General features: G+C 47.6%; 1 protein-coding gene across 3 annotated transcripts in view; it reads right to left on the bottom strand.

Moving 5' to 3' along the window:
- Window positions 1–20,275, bottom strand: part of GAREM2 (GRB2 associated regulator of MAPK1 subtype 2) — a 450,933-nt gene extending 430,658 nt beyond the window's left edge. The window contains exon 1 of one of the 3 annotated variants that reach the window (XM_069233656.1): window positions 19,780–20,275. In XM_069233656.1, coding sequence (XP_069089757.1) covers window positions 19,780–19,891 — 112 coding nt within the window. In that variant the 5' untranslated portion in view covers window positions 19,892–20,275. The remainder of the gene's footprint in view (window positions 1–19,779) is intronic. The other 2 variants (XM_069233657.1, XM_069233658.1) reach the window with 2 other exon arrangements.
- Between the last annotated feature and the right edge of the window lie 554 nt (window positions 20,276–20,829).

The following is a 20,829-nucleotide window of genomic DNA, read 5'->3' as shown; positions in this document are numbered from 1 at the left end:
CAGAACAGGCACCCCTGGGAGGGCTCCAGCCTTAACTAAGGGGAATAGGGTTTAGGGGTATCTCCCCACAGCCCAGGCACCCCTGGGAGGGCTCCAGCCTTAACTAAGGGACACAGGGTATAGGGGTATCTCCCCTCAGAACAGGCACCCCTGGGAGGGCTGACCGTTCCTTCAGGCTTAACTAAGAGCACACAGGAAAGGGGTGGCTTGGTCTGCACCAGAGGAGCCCCCCACAGATCTGGGACTCCCCGTCAAGGGGATTTGGTCTGCATCAAGGGGCAGACAGGAAGGGGCTAGCCCAGCACAGTGGGCTCTCTACAGCTCGGGCCCCATGGCAAAACTGGAATATCCCAGTTAGTAATGGGGGGTGGGGTAACTTACAGCAGAGGAATGCGCAGAAAGTACCTCCCGGGAGGCAGGGAGCTCCCCCACTGTCTCCTAGTTGCAGGCAGGAGGTGATTAAGCTGCGCTAGGACAGAGGTGTCTCCTCCTGGTGAGCCTGGGAGCTCCCTCACTCTACTAAGGAGCAGCAGGGAGGATGGTGGAGGCCTGGCCTACAGCAGAGGTGTCTCCCCCAGTGACGCAGGGAGTTCCCTCACTCTGCACTAAGGCGCAGGAGGCAGGGTGAAGGGGCCTGGCCTACAGCAGAGGTGTCTTCCCATGGTGAGCCTGGGAGTTCCCTCAGTCTGTACTACGGAGCAGGAAGGGAGGGTGGAGGGGTCTGACCTACAACAGAGGTGTCCCCCAAACAGGCGTTAGGAGTTCCCTCACTCCGCACTAGGGCGCTGGCAGGGAGGATGAAGAGGCCTGGCCTACAACAGAGGTGTCTCCCCCTGATGAGACTGGGAGTACCATTGAGACGGGTAACCATGAACATGTATTTTGATGCTGCAGTGGTCGAAGGTGCACTCCACTTACACGTTTGGTACAAGCAGGCAGGATGGCTCAGTGAAATATGTGGAAACTGTCAGGTCTCAAGTTTGAGCTCTAGCGTAGCTGACACAGCTTTCATCCTCTCGAGATGGGAAATGAGTAACTTTAATTTACATATTTGCATATTGAGCTACGTTATTTACAGTGCTGAGAAGTGATATGAAGAGCTATGCAAAACAAGTTGTTAACATTGCAGAACGAGTCAGCGTGTGACGCAGCCTCCTCCCCACGGTTTTGGTGGTGTGATCATTCTGACCGCAGAAGTCGTAATGAGGCCCTTAGTTATTTCGAAATCAGCATTTTATTTTGACTTTAACTCTGCTAAAATTAATGATTGTGGATGGGGAGTGTAGTCTCCTTCTTACTGCTACACCAACGAGAGAACTGGAACCAAATTTCTTAATGTACTGATTGAGGTACACAAACTATTGGGGTTCAGTTGATTATTGAGATTTGGCTCCCACAAAACTACGCAGCAGTTCAGGTATACCTACCAAATACTAATGTGTAGAACTAGCTAGCATGCAAGGTGTACCTCTACCATGTGTAAAGCTAGCCCGCATGTGAGGTATATCTCACAAAAAGCACCATGTGCAGAACTAGCCAGCACGTGAGGTATACCTGAAAGAACCTACCATGAGTAGAACTAGCCGGCCTGTGAGGTATGTCCTACAGAAGCTACCATGAGTAGGACTAGCCAACACGTGATATGTACCTGACAGAAGCTACAGTGAGTAGAACTAGCCAGCACGTGAGGTATACCCGACAGAAGCTACCATGTGTAGAACTAGCCAGCACGTGAGGTATACCTGACAGAAGCTACCATGTATAGAACTAGCCAGCACGTGAGGTATGCCCGACAGAAGCTACCATGTGCAGAACTAGCCAGGACGTGAGGTATGCCCGACAGAAGCTACCATGTGCAGAACTAGCCAGGACGTGAGGTATGCCCGACAGAAGCTACCATGTGCAGAACTAGCCAGGACGTGAGGTATGCCCGACAGAAGCTACTGTGAGTAGAACTAGCCAGCATGTGAGGTGTACCTGACAGAAGCTACCATATGCAGAACTAGCCAGCATGTGAGGTATACCCGACAGATGCTACCTTGAGTAGAACTAGCCAGCATGTGAGGTATACCCAACAGAAGCTACCGTGAATAGAACTAGCCAACACGTGATATGTACCTGACAGAAGCTACAGTGAGTAGAACTAGCCAGCACGTGAGGTATACCCGACAGAAGCTACCATGTGTAGAACTAGCCAGCACGTGAGGTATACCTGACAGAAGCTACCATGTATAGAACTAGCCAGCACGTGAGGTATGCCCGACAGAAGCTACCATGTGCAGAACTAGCCAGGACGTGAGGTATGCCCGACAGAAGCTACCATGTGCAGAACTAGCCAGGACGTGAGGTATGCCCGACAGAAGCTACCATGTGCAGAACTAGCCAGGACGTGAGGTATGCCCGACAGAAGCTACTGTGAGTAGAACTAGCCAGCATGTGAGGTGTACCTGACAGAAGCTACCATATGCAGAACTAGCCAGCATGTGAGGTATACCCGACAGATGCTACCTTGAGTAGAACTAGCCAGCATGTGAGGTATACCCAACAGAAGCTACCGTGAATAGAACTAGCCAGCACGTGATATGTACCTGACAGAAGCTACCGTGAGTAGAACTAGCCAGCACGTGAGGTATACCCGACAGAAGTTACCATGAGTAGAACTAGCCAGCACGTGAGGTATACCCGACAGAAGCTACCGTGAGTAGAACTAGCCAACACGTGAGGTATACCCGACAGAAGTTACCATGAGTAGAACTAGCCAGCACGTGAGGTATACCCGACAGAAGTTACCATGAGTACAACTAGCCAGCACGTGAGGTATACCCGACAGAAGCTACCGTGAGTAGAACTAGCCAACACGTGAGGTATACCCGACAGAGGCTACCGTGAGTAGAACTAGCCAGCATGTGAGGTATACCCGACAGGAGTTACCATGAGTAGAACTAGCCAGCACGTGAGGTATACCCGACAGAAGCTACCATGAGTAGAACTAGCCAGCACGGGAGGTATACCCAACAGAAGCTACCATGAGTAGAACTAGCCAACACGTGAGGTATACCCGACAGAGGCTACCGTGAGTAGAACTAGCCAGCATGTGAGGTATACCCGACAGGAGTTACCATGAGTAGAACTAGCCAGCACGTGAGGTATACCCGACAGAAGCTATCATGAGTAGAACTAGCCAACACGTGAGGTATACCCGACAGAAGCTACCGTGAGTAGAACTAGCCAGCACGTGATATGTACCTGACAGAAGCTACCGTGAGTAGAACTAGCCAGCACGTGAGGTATACCCGACAGAAGTTACCATGAGTAGAACTAGCCAGCACGTGATATGTACCTGACAGAAGCTACCGTGAGTAGAACTAGCCAGCACGTGAGGTATACCCGACAGAAGCTACCGTGAGTAGAACTAGCCAGCACGTGATATGTACCTGACAGAAGCTACCGTGAGTAGAACTAGCCAGCACGTGAGGTATACCCGACAGAAGTTACCATGAGTAGAACTAGCCAGCACGTGAGGTATACCTGAAAGAACCTACCATGAGTAGAACTAGCCGGCCTGTGAGGTATGTCCTACAGAAGCTACCATGAGTAGGACTAGCCAACACGTGATATGTACCTGACAGAAGCTACAGTGAGTAGAACTAGCCAGCATGTGACGTATACCCCACAGATACCACCATGTGTAGAACTAGCCAGCACGTGAGGTATACCTGTCAGAAGCAACCATGAGTAGAACTAGCCAGCACGTGAGGTATACCCAACAGAAGTTACCATGAGTAGAACTAGCCAGCACGTGAGGTATACCCGACAGAAGCTACCGTGAGTAGAACTAGCCAACACGTGAGGTATACCCGACAGAGGCTACCGTGAGTAGAACTAGCCAGCATGTGAGGTATACCCGACAGGAGTTACCATGAGTAGAACTAGCCAGCACGTGAGGTATACCCGACAGAAGCTACCATGAGTAGAACTAGCCAGCACGGGAGGTATACCCAACAGAAGCTACCATGAGTAGAACTAGCCAACACGTGAGGTATACCCGACAGAGGCTACCGTGAGTAGAACTAGCCAGCATGTGAGGTATACCCGACAGGAGTTACCATGAGTAGAACTTGCCAGCACGTGAGGTATACCCGACAGAAGCTACCATGAGTAGAACTAGCCAACACGTGAGGTATACCCGACAGAAGCTACCATGAGTAGAACTAGCCAGCACGTGATATGTACCTGACAGAAGCTACCGTGAGTAGAACTAGCCAGCACGTGAGGTATACCCGACAGAAGTTACCATGAGTAGAACTAGCCAGCACGTGAGGTATACCCGACAGAAGCTACCGTGAGTAGAACTAGCCAGTACGTGATATGTACCCAACAGAAGCTACAATGAGTAGAACTAGCCAGAACGTGAGGTATACCCGACAGAAGCTACCATGAGTAGAACTGGCCAGCACATGAGGTATACCCGACAGAAGCTACCATGAGTAGAACTAGCCAGAACGTGAGGTATACCCAACAGAAGCTACCATGAGTAGAACTAGCCAGCACGTGAGGTATACCCGACAGAAGCTACCATGAGTAGAACTAGCCAGAACGTGAGGTATACCCGACAGAAGCTACCATGAGTAGAACTAGCCAGCACGTGAGGTATACCCGACAGAAGCTACCATGAGTAGAACTAGCCAGAACGTGAGGTATACCCGACAGAAGCTACCATGAGTAGAACTAGCCAGAACGTGAGGTATACCCGACAGAAGCTACAATGAGTAGAACTGGCCAGCACATGAGGTATACCCGACAGAAGCAACCATGAGTAGAACTAGCCAGCACGTGAGGTATACCCGACAGAAGCTACCATGAGTAGAACTAGCCAGAACGTGAGGTATACCCGACAGAAGCTACCATGATTAGAACTAGCCAACACGTGAGGTATACCCGACAGAAGTTACCATGAGTAGAACTAGCCAGCACGTGAGGTATACCCGACAGAAGCAACCATGAGTAGAACTAGCCAGCACGTGAGGTATACCCGACAGAAGCTACCATGAGTAGAACTAGCCAGAATGTGAGGTATACCCGACAGAAGCTACAATGAGTAGAACTGGCCAGCACATGAGGTATACCCGACAGAAGCAACCATGAGTAGAACTAGCCAGCACGTGAGGTATACCCGACAGAAGCTACCATGAGTAGAACTAGCCAGAACGTGAGGTATACCCGACAGAAGCTACCATGATTAGAACTAGCCAACACGTGAGGTATACCCGACAGAAGTTACCATGAGTAGAACTAGCCAGCACGTGAGGTATACCCGACAGAAGCAACCATGAGTAGAACTAGCCAGCACGTGAGGTATACCCGACAGAAGCTACCATGAGTAGAACTAGCCAGCACGTGAGGTATACCCGACAGAAGCTACCATGAGTAGAACTAGCCAGAACATGAGGTATACCCGACAGAAGCTACAATGAGTAGAACTGGCCAGCACATGAGGTATACCCGACAGAAGCAACCATGAGTAGAACTAGCCAACACGTGAGGTATACCCGACAGAAGCTACCATGAGTAGAACTAGCCAACATGTATGGTAGACCTCACAAATGCTACTGCATGTAGAACTAACCAGCTTGCGATGTAAAGCTGACTAAAAATATTACCTTGAACAGAACTAACCACTATGTGTGATGGAACACCCCAACCACCACCATTAATCTCATGCTCCCTGCTCCTTCTACCACTAGCGTGGCATGTAGTATAGCATGTAGCATGTAGTATGGCATGTAGTGTGGCATGTAGCATGTAGTATGGCATGTAGCACGTAGTATGGCATGTAGCATGTAGTATGGCATGTAGTGTGGCATGAAGCATGTAGTATGGCATGTAGCACGTAGTATGGTATGTAGCATGTAGTATGGCATGTAGTGTGGCATGTAGCATGTAGTATGGCATGTAGCACGTAGTATGGTATGTAGCATGTAGTATGGCATGTAGTGTGGCATGAAGCATGTAGTATGGCATGCAGCACTTCCCTGATCTAGGCGCCCTCATATAAATTTCCATCCTTCAGCTGTGTATGCTGTTTGTAATGATCGTTTGTGAAGTGTCTGGTTTAGTAATGACTGATTAAAGTAAAAGAATAATAATTATGAGCCTGTGAGGTGTCGCATGTGTACGGAAGGGTGTGTCGGGGATCTTTGCTGTTTAGCGCTGAGCTGGATCGTCTGTTGTCCATTGGCCGGTATCTTTAGCCAGGAAAATAGCTCCAATGACGTGTGCATGAGGGTGTGCTAGGTTTAAGCTAACCGTATCAGTCTCCTAAAATGGATGTGAATGTGGCGAGGGAGCGCTACTGACCTCGCCCCATGTTTGCAACAATACGGCTTTGCTGGTGTGTTGTATGCATGAGAGTTTCAGCGTGGTCAGTCTAGTATTTACTGTTTGAAAAATCATTTAAAATCAAATTGGATAACTATTGGGTAGTGAGTATTGCTGCCTGTTTTATTTTATAGTAACTTCTATCATCCAGCAGCACATTCCAACCTAAAATTTTTAAAAAAATGCTACAGCACTATTGAATTAATTTTGAATTAAGTCTTTAATTTATTTAAATATATTTTAAATTAAATTTAAAATAATTTTCGGAAGTTTAAAGTAAAATATAAATAAATTCCCATTGAAAGTGATAAAAATAAATTTCTTATTATGCATTAATACTTTTTAAATGTGATGTATAGAATTAAAAGGAAATTGATTCTGTTTTAATAAAAACGAATGTTACATCAATTTATTAAAAAGTATTTAAAAATATTTTATAATTAAATAATAAATGGGTTTTATTTTTAGATTTTTTAAACATTAGATTATGTTTATTTATATTTGTAACTATTTAAAATAATTTATTTTAATTTATTTTAATGTAATAATATTTCCTATGGGGTTTTATTTTAAGTCACTACTTATGTTATTTTCTGCGAGGTGTAGTGCAGTACCAGCTTTTGGCCATGTGTTGTGCTCAACTTGCTCCAGCTCTGAGCTAGAGTAATTTACTACCGCTTTTTGTCCTTTTTTGGCTGTAGTAAGTTTAGAAGTGTAGTTTGTCTCTTCCTCCCTATGCACCAACATGAAAATGCACAGCTAGCCGATGTGCTTATGGGTTTTTACTTCTTGCACCTACATTGTGCTTCTCTATATGTTTATTCTCACCAAGCTTTAATTAAAGATCAAACGGTGGGGAGTTTGTGATTTTGGTTCAAACTTTTCAAATACACAGACCTGCTATTCCTGAGGGGTGGCGAGTGGGGTTATAGCTCTGCGGTGTGAGTGAACGATTGGCGCTGTTTCTGAACTGGGACATACCCCGATGGTCTTAACCTTACGGAAATTCACAAATGTTTTGCAAAATATATCTGCCCACCTTACCCAGTCCTAACTAAAAAGTGCACATTTGTGGAGTAAGTTTGGGTGACCATGTGTGAAAGGAATTGTAATCAATCCCATTTTCACAGCCCTGGTGTGGGAAAGAAAAGGTATGTTGTTAAAACGCATTTTGGGCGAGTGCAACATATTTAATTATTTTTATCCTTAATTTCAAGATTGTTATTTTTGCCACTGGGAACTATATTTCGGGTTCTATTCACAGAGGTAAACTTAGTCCTGAAGTCTAAGTTTAGAACTAAGTTTAAGTTTGAACTTGAAGTCTAAAGACCAGACTCACAAAGGTAAACTTAGACTTCAGATCTAAACTTAGACTTCAGATCTAAACTTAGACTTCAGGTCTAAACTTAAGGCCCAGTTCACAAAGTTAAACTAAGACCTGAAATATACGGGCCATATTTCTGACCTGGTTTGCGTCACTGTTACACCACACAAGCTCAAGCTTAAATGAGATTTATGAAGCCATGCAAAGCCGTCTTGAGTGGCCCTGCGTGGCTTCATGAATCTTGAGTAATGTAACACAGTGCAAATCGCTGTGTTGCATTACTCCCCACCAGGGGGGTGTTTCAATGGGTGTTGCGTGGGTGTTCACATGAAACATTCATGGATTTTGATGGATTCCCAGATTTACAAGATTGTGTAAATCTGGGAATGTGCCAAAAAGATACACTTCCCCAGGAGAGGGTTAATGAGGAGATAGATGTTTATTTTTCCTCATTTTTTCCTCTGTGTGCTGCATTTTCAGGCACACATAGAAAGGAAAAAGCCCCGCAGGGTTGTTTTGGTGCAGGAAGGTGTCCCTTCCTGCACAAAAACAATCCTGGGTGCAACGCAGACACCCTTGCACCGTGGTGCAAAGGTACCTGAGTTGGCACTAGGCTGCCAAGAGGGCATCAGCTCAAGGGGAAAGGACAGGAATGCGTCGTATTGGATAAATGATGGTGCACGCCTGTGACGGAGGGCACTGCAGCAAGGTGAGTTGTTGCGCTGCCCTGCGCCACAAAGTTCATAAATATGGGCCTAGGTTTATGCCTGAACTCTCAGTTTACATTTGTGAATCCGGCTATCATTTATTTCCTTCTTAGAATTTCTATGCAGGGCCTCATTCACAAAGGTAAACTTACACTTTTGTGTAAGTTTGTGATTTTTTTGGTATTCACGAACAAATTTACAAGTAGTATCTTTACGACTGTCCTATCTTTTTATGTGCAGAATCTCCTCGAAGAATGCGGGGACTCCTCAGTTGCAAAGATACTACTCGTAAAGTGTGTTTGCGAATAGCAAAAAAATGTAAACTTACACAAAAGTGTGAGTTTATCTTGGTGGCTCGGGCCCTGAGTTGAGTTCTGTCAGAGGCTTGGGCTCTGAGTGCTTAAAAATGTCCCTCATGTTGTGCCGTACCCCCCCCCCAACCCCCCCCAGGCAGCACAGGTCTACAGCCTGACAGGGCTCACCTAGCTCTTCATCCCCATGATGGGAATACGCTGACTTGTATTGAATTGGGGTAGTAACACTTGCTGTTCACTGCACGTTGAATCACCGAACCAGTGGTAGCAAAGCAAGTACTATACCAAAAATACTTTCTTCTTATTATTATTATTATTGTTGTTATTATTATTATTAGTGTTATTATTAACATTATTAGTATTATCATTATCACTACTACTATTATCAGTATTATCATTAGTACTATTGTTATTATTATTATTATCATTCTCACTACTATCAGTATTATCATTATTACTATTGTTATTATTATTATTAGTATCATTCTCACTACTACTATCAGTATTATCATTATTACTATTGTTATTGTTATTATTATTATTAGTTCTATCATTGTTATATTATTATTAATATTATTGTTATTAGTCATGTTATTATCATTATTATTATTATTATTATTATTATCATTATCACTATTACTATTATCAGTATTATCATTAGTACTATTGTTATTATTATTATTATTATTATTATTATCATTATCACTACTACTATCAGTATTATCATTATTACTATTGTTATTATTATTATTAGTTGTATCATTGTTATATTATTATTAATATTATTGTTATTAGTCATGTTATTATCTTTATTATTATTATTATCATTATTACTACTACTATTATCAGTATTATTATTATTATTATTACAACTACTATCAGTATTATCATTATTATTATTATTTTTATTGTTATTGGTGTTGTTAATAATAATACTGGTATTATTCCCATTGTTATTCTTATTCCTTCTATTATTTTTATTAGCAATAATTGGAACGGTAATAATAGCAGCATAAATGTCTGTGAAATGCCTTGGCATAAGCGTGCCCCTGACTGTGTCTCTCAGGCAGAGGCGGAGCTGGACCTGTGCACCGTGCCTGTATCCCACCCTGCAGCAGCCTCCTCTCCCAGGGCCTCCCTGGAGTCACCGCTCCAGGCTGGGGCTGCCCACCATGACCAGCAGTTACAGGAAGTCAATAAAAGGCCCTAAACTATTATTGATGGGATCCGGGCTCCCTGGACACTTACAAGGAGTCCATCAGAGCTGCACAGACCTGCTGTCATGTGTCCTTTTGTAGATGAAGCAAAGAGCCACCTCTGGGAGCCTTCACTCTCTTTTCCCAGGTGCACTCGGTGATGCTCTCCTGTTTTTACTGCCCTAAGTTGCTAGATGGATTTTTCCTTTGAGTCCTTTCATAGCCAACACCCAACCCAGCTCTCTGGATTGCAGAAACCCCTATAAAATGCTTCGGGGGCTCCAGGATGCACCAGGGCAGGTGGATCCTATATCTGTGCCACAGGCTTCTGGTGCTGATCTACATTGCTGAAAGGGTCAACAATTCTGCGACGCTATATCTACAAAGAGTTGCATCCCAGTGATGTCATTGCGCGACCAGAGGCATTTTAGTTCAGCCCTACGTATTTGCGACATGGTGCAAAGGCAGGACACTGCCATTTTATTGACTTTTGTACTCAAAGTACACTCTGCAAGACAAATGTCCACGCAATCACAAAAGCTCAACAGTAAGCAGAATAAAATGCGCAATTACACGGACATTACTTGTTTGCGTGAGAATATCATGATTTTCTGCTTGGCTTTTGTTCAGCTACTTAAATACATCTATCTTTGTGTGAAATCCTAGGGGTGTTTGAGCTGTCTTTCAGCTTTGTTTGATCACTCACTACATGTTACGCTCCTTTGCATTCATTATCAGGAGTTCATGCTGTGGCGCAAAGGCATTTGGAGTTGCAGTCGCATCCGCTTTTTGGAACAAAGCTGATGAGCTGCCTTGCATTGCATTACACCACTTTCCATTGTGCAAGCGCCTAGACAAATGTATACCCAGTCATAGCATAAATGTCTATTGTTAGACCTGGCATCCTTGGCGTGGTTTCCCCAAATTTTAGTCTTCTGACCTCCTGTTTTGCTGACCTCATTGTTGCTAGCTTTAGGACTCTGGGCACTTTACCAGTGCTTAAAACATAACATTGGCTTATCCACATTTGGCATATTTAATTTGCTTAGAAGTCCCCCCTAGTAAAGTGGTACTACACATACCCAGTGCCTGTAAATTAAATGCTACTGGTGGGTCTCCACCACTTATTGTGCCACCTACTTCAGTAGCCCTTTAAATATGTCTCAGGCCTGCCACTGCAGAGCCTGTGTGTGCATTTTCAAAACTGCCATGTCGACCCAGCAAGTTAACTCTCTTGCCAGGCTCATACCTGCCTTTTCAATACAGATGCCACCCCTAAGGTAGACCCCAGACAGCCCAAGGGCAGAGTGCAGTGTATTTAAAAAATAGGACATGTACTTATAAGTTTTACATGTCCTAGCAGTGAAAAACTCTTAAGTCTTTTCACTACTGCCAGACCTATCTCTCCCATAGAATAACATTAAGATTGCCTTACTGCATGTTATAAGTGTAATTTCCAATTGGGAAAAGATAGGACACCCAAGTTTGGTGTCACAATTTAAAATCACAACTTATGGTGGATTTGGGTTTTAAATTGAATTCTGAAAATGCCACTTTTAGAAAGTTTGCATTTACATACTTTAATTATATAGTGCCTACTACCTGTCTTTGACAAATAAGCTAGCAATGTTTGTGTACTGCGACTTCCCTGAAACAAATAACGAATTCCAAACAAATATTAGCAACAATAAAGGTATTATTATTATTATGTTTCACTATTAATTTTATTTGTATTATTAACAGCAATAATAATATTGAGAATGATAGGTGTGGTGTAGTAATAATAATAATAGTGTTTATTTTTAGGTCAAGTAACAATAGTTAATTATTATCATCATTGTTATTCTTGTTATTAATAGTATCATTGGTATAATTATCATTATTATCATTGGTATAGTAATTATTATTATCATCATTATTATGATTATTTATATTATTATTATTATTATTATTATTATTATTATTATTATTATTATTATTATTATTACAATAATAATAATAATATTCATATTGTCATTTTTAGGAACATGTCAATGGAAAGAAAAAAAATATTTATTCTGTTGGTTTCACTCTATGGACAGACGCATTGTGGGATGAGAAACTTGCTTACTAACGGAAGACTCCATGCTCTGAGAGTATTCAGGCTCTCAGCGCTCATGCTGCAAGCCACATGAATGAATAAGTAGGAACCACTATACTCACCCAGGAATTCATTTCAGAAAAAAATCTGAATCCTTTGAGGACACCAAGAATGATAAAACACAAAAAAACTCATACATTCCACAAAAGTTAGATTTTACATCCATGCATGAATTACAGCTGCAAAGCACCTAGAGGGGACTTCATTCGCAGTGTTGCTCTATATAACAGTCCAGAATTGATAAATGTGATTACTTGTCCCGCTAACGCCTCCTGGCACTTCTGCTGAGCCACCATGCGCAAGCCTGCACTGCCTAAATTGGTTAAACACGCCTAATGCACTTCGATTGATTTCAATGACCTCAGATAACCATGCGAATAGCCCTCCCGAAGGAAAATCACTTCCCTTCAAAAAAATAAAAATAAATACATTCATAAAGAATGTGCATTTTCGGAAGCCACTCACGGAAATCCAAAAAGGCTTCTTGAACCTATGTCAAGGCAGCAAGTTTCTCCAGACAAACCTGACCATACAGACAAGCAAATGCAGTGCATGGTTGAGAGTGAAAACTGACTTAACAACATGAAAGCCACAAGGATAAAACAGAGAAGAGGAAACATAGACGCGGCCTAAAGTTAGTCTCTGAAAACACGGACATGAATAATTGATACTGTATATCTGTATGAGTACTAATCAATTTATTTATTCAAGCAATCAGAATGTTGAGTAAAACCACAAAAAATGTAGTAAAATATGCCAGTAGGCTGCTACGACTACTTCTGATCGTACGTTACACTTGTTTGGGGTATTTCCTCAAGTTTTCTGCCAAACGAGGAACAACTGATGAATATGAGAAGGAACATGTGAAGTGGTATTTGGGTCAATTTACAAAGTTTACTCTGTGAACTTGAGCAGTAAGTCACTTTTAATGCACACCTACTCACAGAAACATATTTTAAAAGACTACTTAAGGGTGTGCAGGACTGAAATTCCACCTTTCGAGTTGTTAGAAGTTGACAACTTAGGGCCTGATTTAGAACTTGGTGGACTGGGTAGCCCATAGAAGATAATGGAATTTAGATTTCGTGCAAATGATGCTGATGTCACCTAGGGGTGACATTTCTCACAAACTCAATTATATAAAAAAAAAAAAAATGTAACTTGGAGAAATTGACAACACTTTAAAAATAAATAACCTCCAAATTGAAAAAAGGATGATTTTATCACCTCCAGGCAGCCCTGATGAGGCCTTTGTATTTACAGAATAAACACATTTACGCCTGCTTTCCTAACTCACTGTTTGCGTATTTACACAGTGTGCGATGGAAATGGAAAACGGACACATATTAAATTTCACTCGGGGAATACTTTTTGTCTAAATGAAAAACATTTTTTTAACGTTCTAACCGCCCTCTTCCTTTTTAAATGAGTCGACTAATTGGCTTACTTAGGCACATTTCCGGCACAGCTTCTATCTGAAACGTCACGTGTAACCCAGACGTCCACAGCGCCTTGGACCTGTAAGGATGAATGTCTGTGAGCACCTGCTGAGATCCCAGGAGTGGATGCGAGGCTGAACAGGGATGACCGTCGGCCCGTTCATGTGTGTATGTTTTTTTAGGAACACGCGAGGGTGCCACATCTAAAGCTGTCTTTGAGCTAGACCTAAAAACTGCTTTACATGTTCTAAACCGCACGTGTATAAATGAACAACATTAAAGTACGCAGCGTATGGGTAAAAATGCAACGTGAGTGTGTTCTGTTGCGTGACACATTCACTAAAGTTTCTTTCCTTCACGGCCAATGTACACCTATTGTGTGGTGAACAATTCAAACATAATTTTACACACTCTTGAAGGTGTAACTAAGGCATGGCTGAGGTGCACCTTTCAATGCCCCCCCCCCCCCCCACCCCACCCCCTCGGTGCACAGAAGGCCTTGTCTTGTCAATGTCGCGATAATATTCCTCTGACACCAGCAGGCCTGGCAGGCCTCTGCTTTCTACCCTAATGCCAGCTTGGGTGGGGGCATCCCACCGCTGGTGGTTTTGTGAAAATGATGGCGCGGCGAGCACTGCGCCCCCTGTGTGTCGGGGAGCAGTTCGTGAGGTACAGGCCCGGGCCTCTGACAGCCCCCCACACATGGGGCTGCTTAGCATGCAGGCCGCGAGGCGCAGATGGCGAACACACAAACACACGCTCCCGCCAGCAGGGCCCCCCGCCTGCCTCCCCCCATCCATTCAAGGACGCCTCCCCCAGGAAAGCATCGGCCACCTTCAACAATGGCTATGCCCGGCGATGGAGGGGGCTGAGGAGGGCGGGGGGCAAGAGGGACCCTCCACTGGGACAGGAGCACGGATGCTGAGAGCAGACTGATGGAGTGAGAGGCCGAGGACCGCAAGGCCCGGCTCAGAGTAGATAGGGGGGAGCGCGGGAAAGGGAGGGACCATAAGAGAGCTGGCAGACGTGTGAAAGGGGGTGCTGCTAAGGCGAGAAGAGGGAGGGACCGTGCAAAGCAGGAGGGAGCTCCGGGCTGAAGGCAGGAGAGGGGAGGGGAGGGCCATGCAGGGCTTGACAGAGAGAGAGCAGGATTGAAGAGGGGAGAGGGAGTGACCATGCAAGACTTGTGGGAGCCCAGGACAGGCTGGTGCTTGAATATGCAGCGCTTTACAGATCTAAACATGGGATCTGAAGCTGAGTGTGCAAGATGGGAGGGAGACAAAGGAGGGACCACACAACCCCTTGGAGGGACCAGCATGAGGAGAGAGCTGAGGAGGGACCATGCAACCCCTCAGCGGGATCAGCATGAGGAGAGAGGCTGAGGAGAGACCATGCAACCCCTTAGCGGGATCAGCATGAGCAGAGAGACTGAGGAGGGACCATGCAACCCCTTAGAGGGATTAGCACGAGGAGAGAGACTGAGGAGGGACCATTCAACCTCTTAGAGGGATCAGCTTGAGGGGAGAGGCTGTGGAGGGACCATGCAACCTGTTGAAGAGATTAGCATAAGGAGAGAGACTAAGGAGGGACCATGCAGCCCATTGGAGGGCTCATCATGAGGAGAGAGGCTGAGGAGGGACCATGAAACCCCTTGGAGAAGGAGACCAGCATGAGGAGAGAGGCTGACGAAGTACCACACAGACCCTTGGAGAGATAAACATTAGGAGAGAGGCTGAGGAGGGACCATACAACCGGAACGTGCAACCCCTAAGACAGAGCAGCATGAGGAGAGAGGCTGAGAAAGGACCATTCAACCCCTTCGACATAGAGATCAGCATGAGAAGAGAGACTGAGGACAGATCACACAACCCCCTAGGCAGAGAGATCAGCACGAGGAGAAAGACTGAGAGGGACCATGTAACCACCTGGGGAAAAAGATCAGCATCAGGAGAGAGGGTGAGGAGGGACCATGCAACACCTTGGAGGGATCCGCATGAGCAGAGAGGCTGAGGAGGGACCATACAACCACCTGGGGCGAGAGATCAGCACGAGGAGAGAGGTTGAGGAGAGATCATGCAACCATCTGGGTAGAGATAGACCAGCATGAGGAGAGAGGCTGAGGAGGGACCATGCAACCCCTTGAAGGGCTCAGCATGAGGAGAGAGGCTGAGGAGAGACCATGCAACCCTTTGGGGAGAGATAGATCAGCATTAGGAGAGAGGCCAAGGAGGGACCATGCAACCCCTTGAAGAAAGAGATCAGCGTGAAGAAAGAGGCTGAGGAAGGATCATGCAACTACTTCGACAGTGAAATGGGAGTGAGGAGAGAGACTGAGGAGGGACCGTGCAACCCCTTGAGGGATCAGCATCTGGAGACAGGCTGAGGAGGGACCATACAACCACCTGTGGAGAGAGATCAGCACGAGGAGTAAGGGTGAGGAGAGATCATGCAACCATCTGGGTAGGCGAGAGACCAGCATGAGGAGAGAGGCTGAGGAGGGACCATGCAACCCCTTGGAGGGCTCAGCATAGGGAGAGAGGCTGAGGAGAGACCATACGACCCTTTGGGCAGAAATAGATCAGCATTAGGAGAGAGGCCAAGGAGGGGTCATGCAACCCCTTGGAAGGATCAGCATGAGGAGAGAGGCTGAGAAGGGACCACACAACCCCTTGGAGAGATTAGAATAAGGAGAAAGGCTGACAATGGACAATGCAACCCCTTGAAGAGATCAGCATGAGGAGGGAGGCTGAGGATGGACCATGCAAACCCTTGGAGAGATCAGCTTGAGAACAGAGGATGAGGAGGGACCATGCAAACCCTTGAGAGGGATCAGCAGGAGGAGGGAGGCTGAAGAGGGACCAAGCAACCACATGGGGAAAGGGATCAGCATGAGGAAAGAAGCTAAGGAGGGACCATACAGCCCCTTGGACAGAGAGATTAGCACGAGGAGAGAGGCTGTGGAGGGACCAAGCAACCCCCTCAGGAGAGAGATCAGCATGAGGAGAGAGGGTGAGGAGGGACCATGCAACCCCTTGAAGAGAGAGAGCTCAGTGTGAAGAGAGAAGTTTAGGAGGGACCATGCAACCCCTTGGACAGTGAGCTCAGCATGAGGAAAGAGGCTGAGGAGAGAGAATGCAGCCCCTTGGAGAGAGATCAGCATGGGGAGAGAGACTGAGGAGAGATCATGCAATCCCTTGGAGAGAGATAGCTCAGCATGAGGAGAGAGGGTGAGGAGGGATCATGCAACCCCTTGGAGAGATCAGCATGAGGAGAGAGGCTGTGGAGGGACCATGCAAACGCTTGGAGGGATCAGCATGATGAAAGAGACTGAGGAGGGACCATGCAACCCCTTGGAGAGTTCAGCATGAGGAGACAGGCAGAGGAGAGACCATGCAACCCTTTGGGCAGAGATGGATCAGCATGAGGAGAGAGGTAAAGGAGGGATCATGCAACCCCTTGGAGAGATCAGCATGAGGAGAGAGGCTGAGGAGGGACCACACTACCCCTTGGAGAGATCAGAATTAGGAGAAAGGTTGAGAATGGACCATGCAACCCCTTGGTGAGATCAGCATGAGGACAGAAGCTGAAGAGGGACCATGCAACCCCCTGGAGAGAGAGAGATCAGCATGAGGAGAGTGGCTGAGGGGGCACCATGCAAACCCTTAAACAGAGAGAGCAGCTTGAGGAGAGAGGCTGAGGAGGGACCATGCAAATCCTTGGAGGGATCAGCATAAGGAGACAGGCTGAGGAGGGACCATGCAACCTCTAGAAGAGAGAGATATATTAGGAGAGCAACTGGGGAAGGCCCATGCAACCCCTTGGAGAGCTCAGCTTGAGGAGACATGCTGAGGAGGGACCATGCAAACCTTAGAAATGAGAAGATTGTGGGAAGAGACTGAGCCCAAGACAGACATTGTAAAGTCTGGAGGAAATAAGATTGGTGCGATAGAAACAGAGGAGGGACCAGGCAAACCCTAGAAGGGATCTACATGTAGAGGCTGGGGAAGAGGATGTAGTATGCAAACCCTTAAAGAGATTTGGGTGAGGAGGGTGGCTGACGAGGAGCCATGCAAACCCAGGATGAGATCAGGATGGGGAGAAGCAAAGGACTGATCATGCAATCCTTTTGAGAGATCGGGATGAGAAGAAAGGCTTACGAAGGAGCATGCAAACCCTGGGAGAGATCGGATGGGGACAGGCAAATGAGGGACCACGCACACCCAAGATATCAGGATAGGCTAGGCAGAGAGGGACCATGCAGAGCCTGGAGGAGACAAGGTTGGGGGAGAGGCTGAGGAGGGACCATGTAATCCCTGGAAGAGATCAGGATGGTGGGAGAGACAAATTATGGACCATGCAAACCCTGGAAGAGATTAGGATTGGGAAAGAAGCAAAGGAGGGACCAGGCAAACCCTGAAAGAGATCAGAATGGGCAGAGGCTGGGAAGAAGGGGTGGCAATGCAAACCTTGCAAGGGGTCAGGATGAGGAAAGAGGCTGAGGCAGAGTGGGACCATAGAATGTGCAGGAAGGACCAGGAAAAATCGGGAAGAGATCAAGATGAGGAAAGTGGCTTAGGGGGAACTATGCAAAGCCTGGAGGAAATACGGTTGTAGGGTGAGGCAGAGGGGGGACCATGCAAACCCTTGGAGGAATCAGCATGAGGAGAGAGGCTGGTGGGTGGCCATGGAAGGGATAGGATGGGGAGAGAGGCAGAGGAGGGAACATGCAAAGCCCGGTGGAGAGCAGGTGGAGAGAGAAGAAGGGCATGGACCATGCAAGGCCGAGAGGAGATAAGGTTGTGGAGGAAGAAGAAGAAAGACCAGGCAACCCATGAGGAGATCAGGGTGACGAGAGAGGAAGGGCATGAACCATGCAAAGTCGAGAGGAGATGATATTGCGGAGAGAGGGATGAGGAGAGCAGTAGAAGAGGAACATTACAAACCCAGGCAGGAACCAGAATGGGGAAAGAAACTGAAGCCAAGAGGGGGGGTGCAAATCGTGGAGGAGATAACATTTAGGAGTGCAGCAGAGGAGGGACCAGGCAAACCCTGATACTGATCACGATGGGGAAATGGGCAGAGGGGAGACCTTGCAAACCATCGAAGGAATAGGATGGGAGAGAGAGGCATAGGAGGGAACATGCAAACTCCAGAAGAGATCGGGTGAAGAGAGGAGAAGGGCATGAACCAAGGAAGGCCCAGAGGAGATAAGGTTGTCGAGAGAGGCAGAAGAAGGACCTGGCAACCCATGAGAAGATCAGGGTGAGGAGAGAGGAAGGGCATGGACCATGCAAAGCCGAGAGGAGATAATATTGCGGCGAGAGGCAGAGGAGGGAGCATACAAACTCTGGAAGAGATCCGGATGGGGAGAGAGGTAGAACAGGAACATTAAATACCCAGGAAGGAACCAGGATGGGGAAAGAGACTGAGTCCGAGAGGGGCCCTGCACAGCCTGGAGGAGATAAGATTATAGAATGAAGCAGATGAGGGACCGGGCAAACCCTGGAAGAGATCAGGACTGGAAGAGATGCGCAGGCAGACGAGAGACCGCAGGAAAGCACCGGGGAAGGCAGGAGCATGGGAGAACCGTGCCAGCCGGGCGACATGTGAGCGGCCAGGAAGGTTACGCTGCCCGCGGATGGGGCAGTGGGGGTGGGAAGGAAGGTGTGGGGGGGGGGGGGGGCATGAAAAGTCTGTCAGGGCGGGGTGTGTGCTGGGCATCCCTTGTGCGTTCCTGCCAGCACCCTGCTGGCATATTCAGGGGGCTGAGACACCCCATCTCCTGCGCCGTACCCCACCGTCCATCCCACACGAGTGGCCCCGCTCGCTGCCCGTCGTCACCTGTCACATCCTACCCACTTCACCACATGATGTGTACAACACAAGCTGCAACAGCACGAATCTGTGCACTTCTGGGCGCCTAGGGGCAGGCGGGGAGGGCGGGGGCGGGGGGCAACTATGCAGACTGGACAGCCATGGGGGAGATGAGAGACGGGGCTGAGCTCGGACAGTACGGCGGAGGGCGTTCATTCTTCATGTGTCTGGGAGGTGGGGGTGAATCCGCGAACCGGGCGAGGGGTGTAAGGTGGGCCAGGTGGCGGGGGCTCAGGGGCCATACCGGGTACAAAGGGCAATGCCCCATAAACTCAGGGTACCATGAGTAGACTATGTAACCAGTGCACGTTGCAGACTGACACAGACAGGCGCAGAAAACAGCGCTAAGTGCATGAAACTTTGCCCCCATCCACAGCACGCCCTGGCCCCCTCCCCCGGCCCCCTACCTTGTCCCAGGCGCACCAGGGTGGGCAGGCGGAATTTACTGACGATGGCGTCCAGGGGCAGCCCCACGGAGCTCCAGCTGAGGTCGGCCAGGCTGGCGGACAGCTTCTCCATCTTCGCCCCCCTGGGGGCTGCAGCATCCCCCCCCGGCCCTGCCCGGGGGCGCGTCCAGGCTAGGGGGCTCCCTCCGGCAGAGCCGCTCACCGATGCCCCCTCATCCTCAGGAGCTGCTGGGAGCCGGGCATGCACCGGCGGAGCCCACTGGCTGCATGCTGCTGCCGCCGAGGGTCCTGCCACCCTCACTGGGGGCGGGCGGGGTGCGCGCCCCTCACAGCACCCTTGCCTCCGGGCACAGGGATCACGTCCTCCGCGGACCGCATGCCTGCTGCACTCACTGGGGACCTGCCTCCGAGTGCCGGCTGCACTCACTGGGGATGTGCAGAGTGTGTGTGTGAGGGCGCCTCCCGCGCTCCTCCCCTCACAGCATCCCTCCTCAGCAGCATCAGTGCAAGTCACCAGACCAGAGCATCCTAGCGGTCGCCGGAGGAGGCGGGGAAGGGCGCACTGTGCGGGGGGCACGGACCGTGGGACACGCACACACTGTGAGGCATGCGCATGTCCGCACTCCAACTTCAGTGCGGGGGGCGTGCTTCTCAAGTTTGTAGCTTTAAGGGCTGGGCTGTCACGCCATCCCCTAATAAATGGATTATCTAATGGTTAGTTGGAACACATACCTGACCTGCCCAAACCCTCTGGAAACAGACTCCCCCGCCCCCTAAGAGGGCAGGGGAACTGAGTGGGAGTATTCAATGTTCGTTGAGACCTGGTGGCTTGCTAAAGTTCCAATGTGAAGTTATGCCCCCCTACACTGTTGTAAGAAATAGGGCAAGTACCCACCTCAAGTAAACATCACAATGTCACTCAGTCATTACATCAACATGTGTTCAACTGGACCCTGGACTTATTATAGGGTAATGTGAAAAGTATTTATGCAGCACTAAAACAGTTATAAAGTCAGAATACAAAGCAAATAAAATCCCAAACTAGATTAG

This window comes from Pleurodeles waltl, chromosome 5 (assembly GCF_031143425.1).
Source record: "Pleurodeles waltl isolate 20211129_DDA chromosome 5, aPleWal1.hap1.20221129, whole genome shotgun sequence".
Classification (NCBI taxonomy): domain Eukaryota; kingdom Metazoa; phylum Chordata; class Amphibia; order Caudata; family Salamandridae; genus Pleurodeles; species Pleurodeles waltl.
The sequence above is the reverse complement of the archived record's forward strand: the minus strand, read 5'-3'. Positions and strand labels throughout refer to the sequence as shown.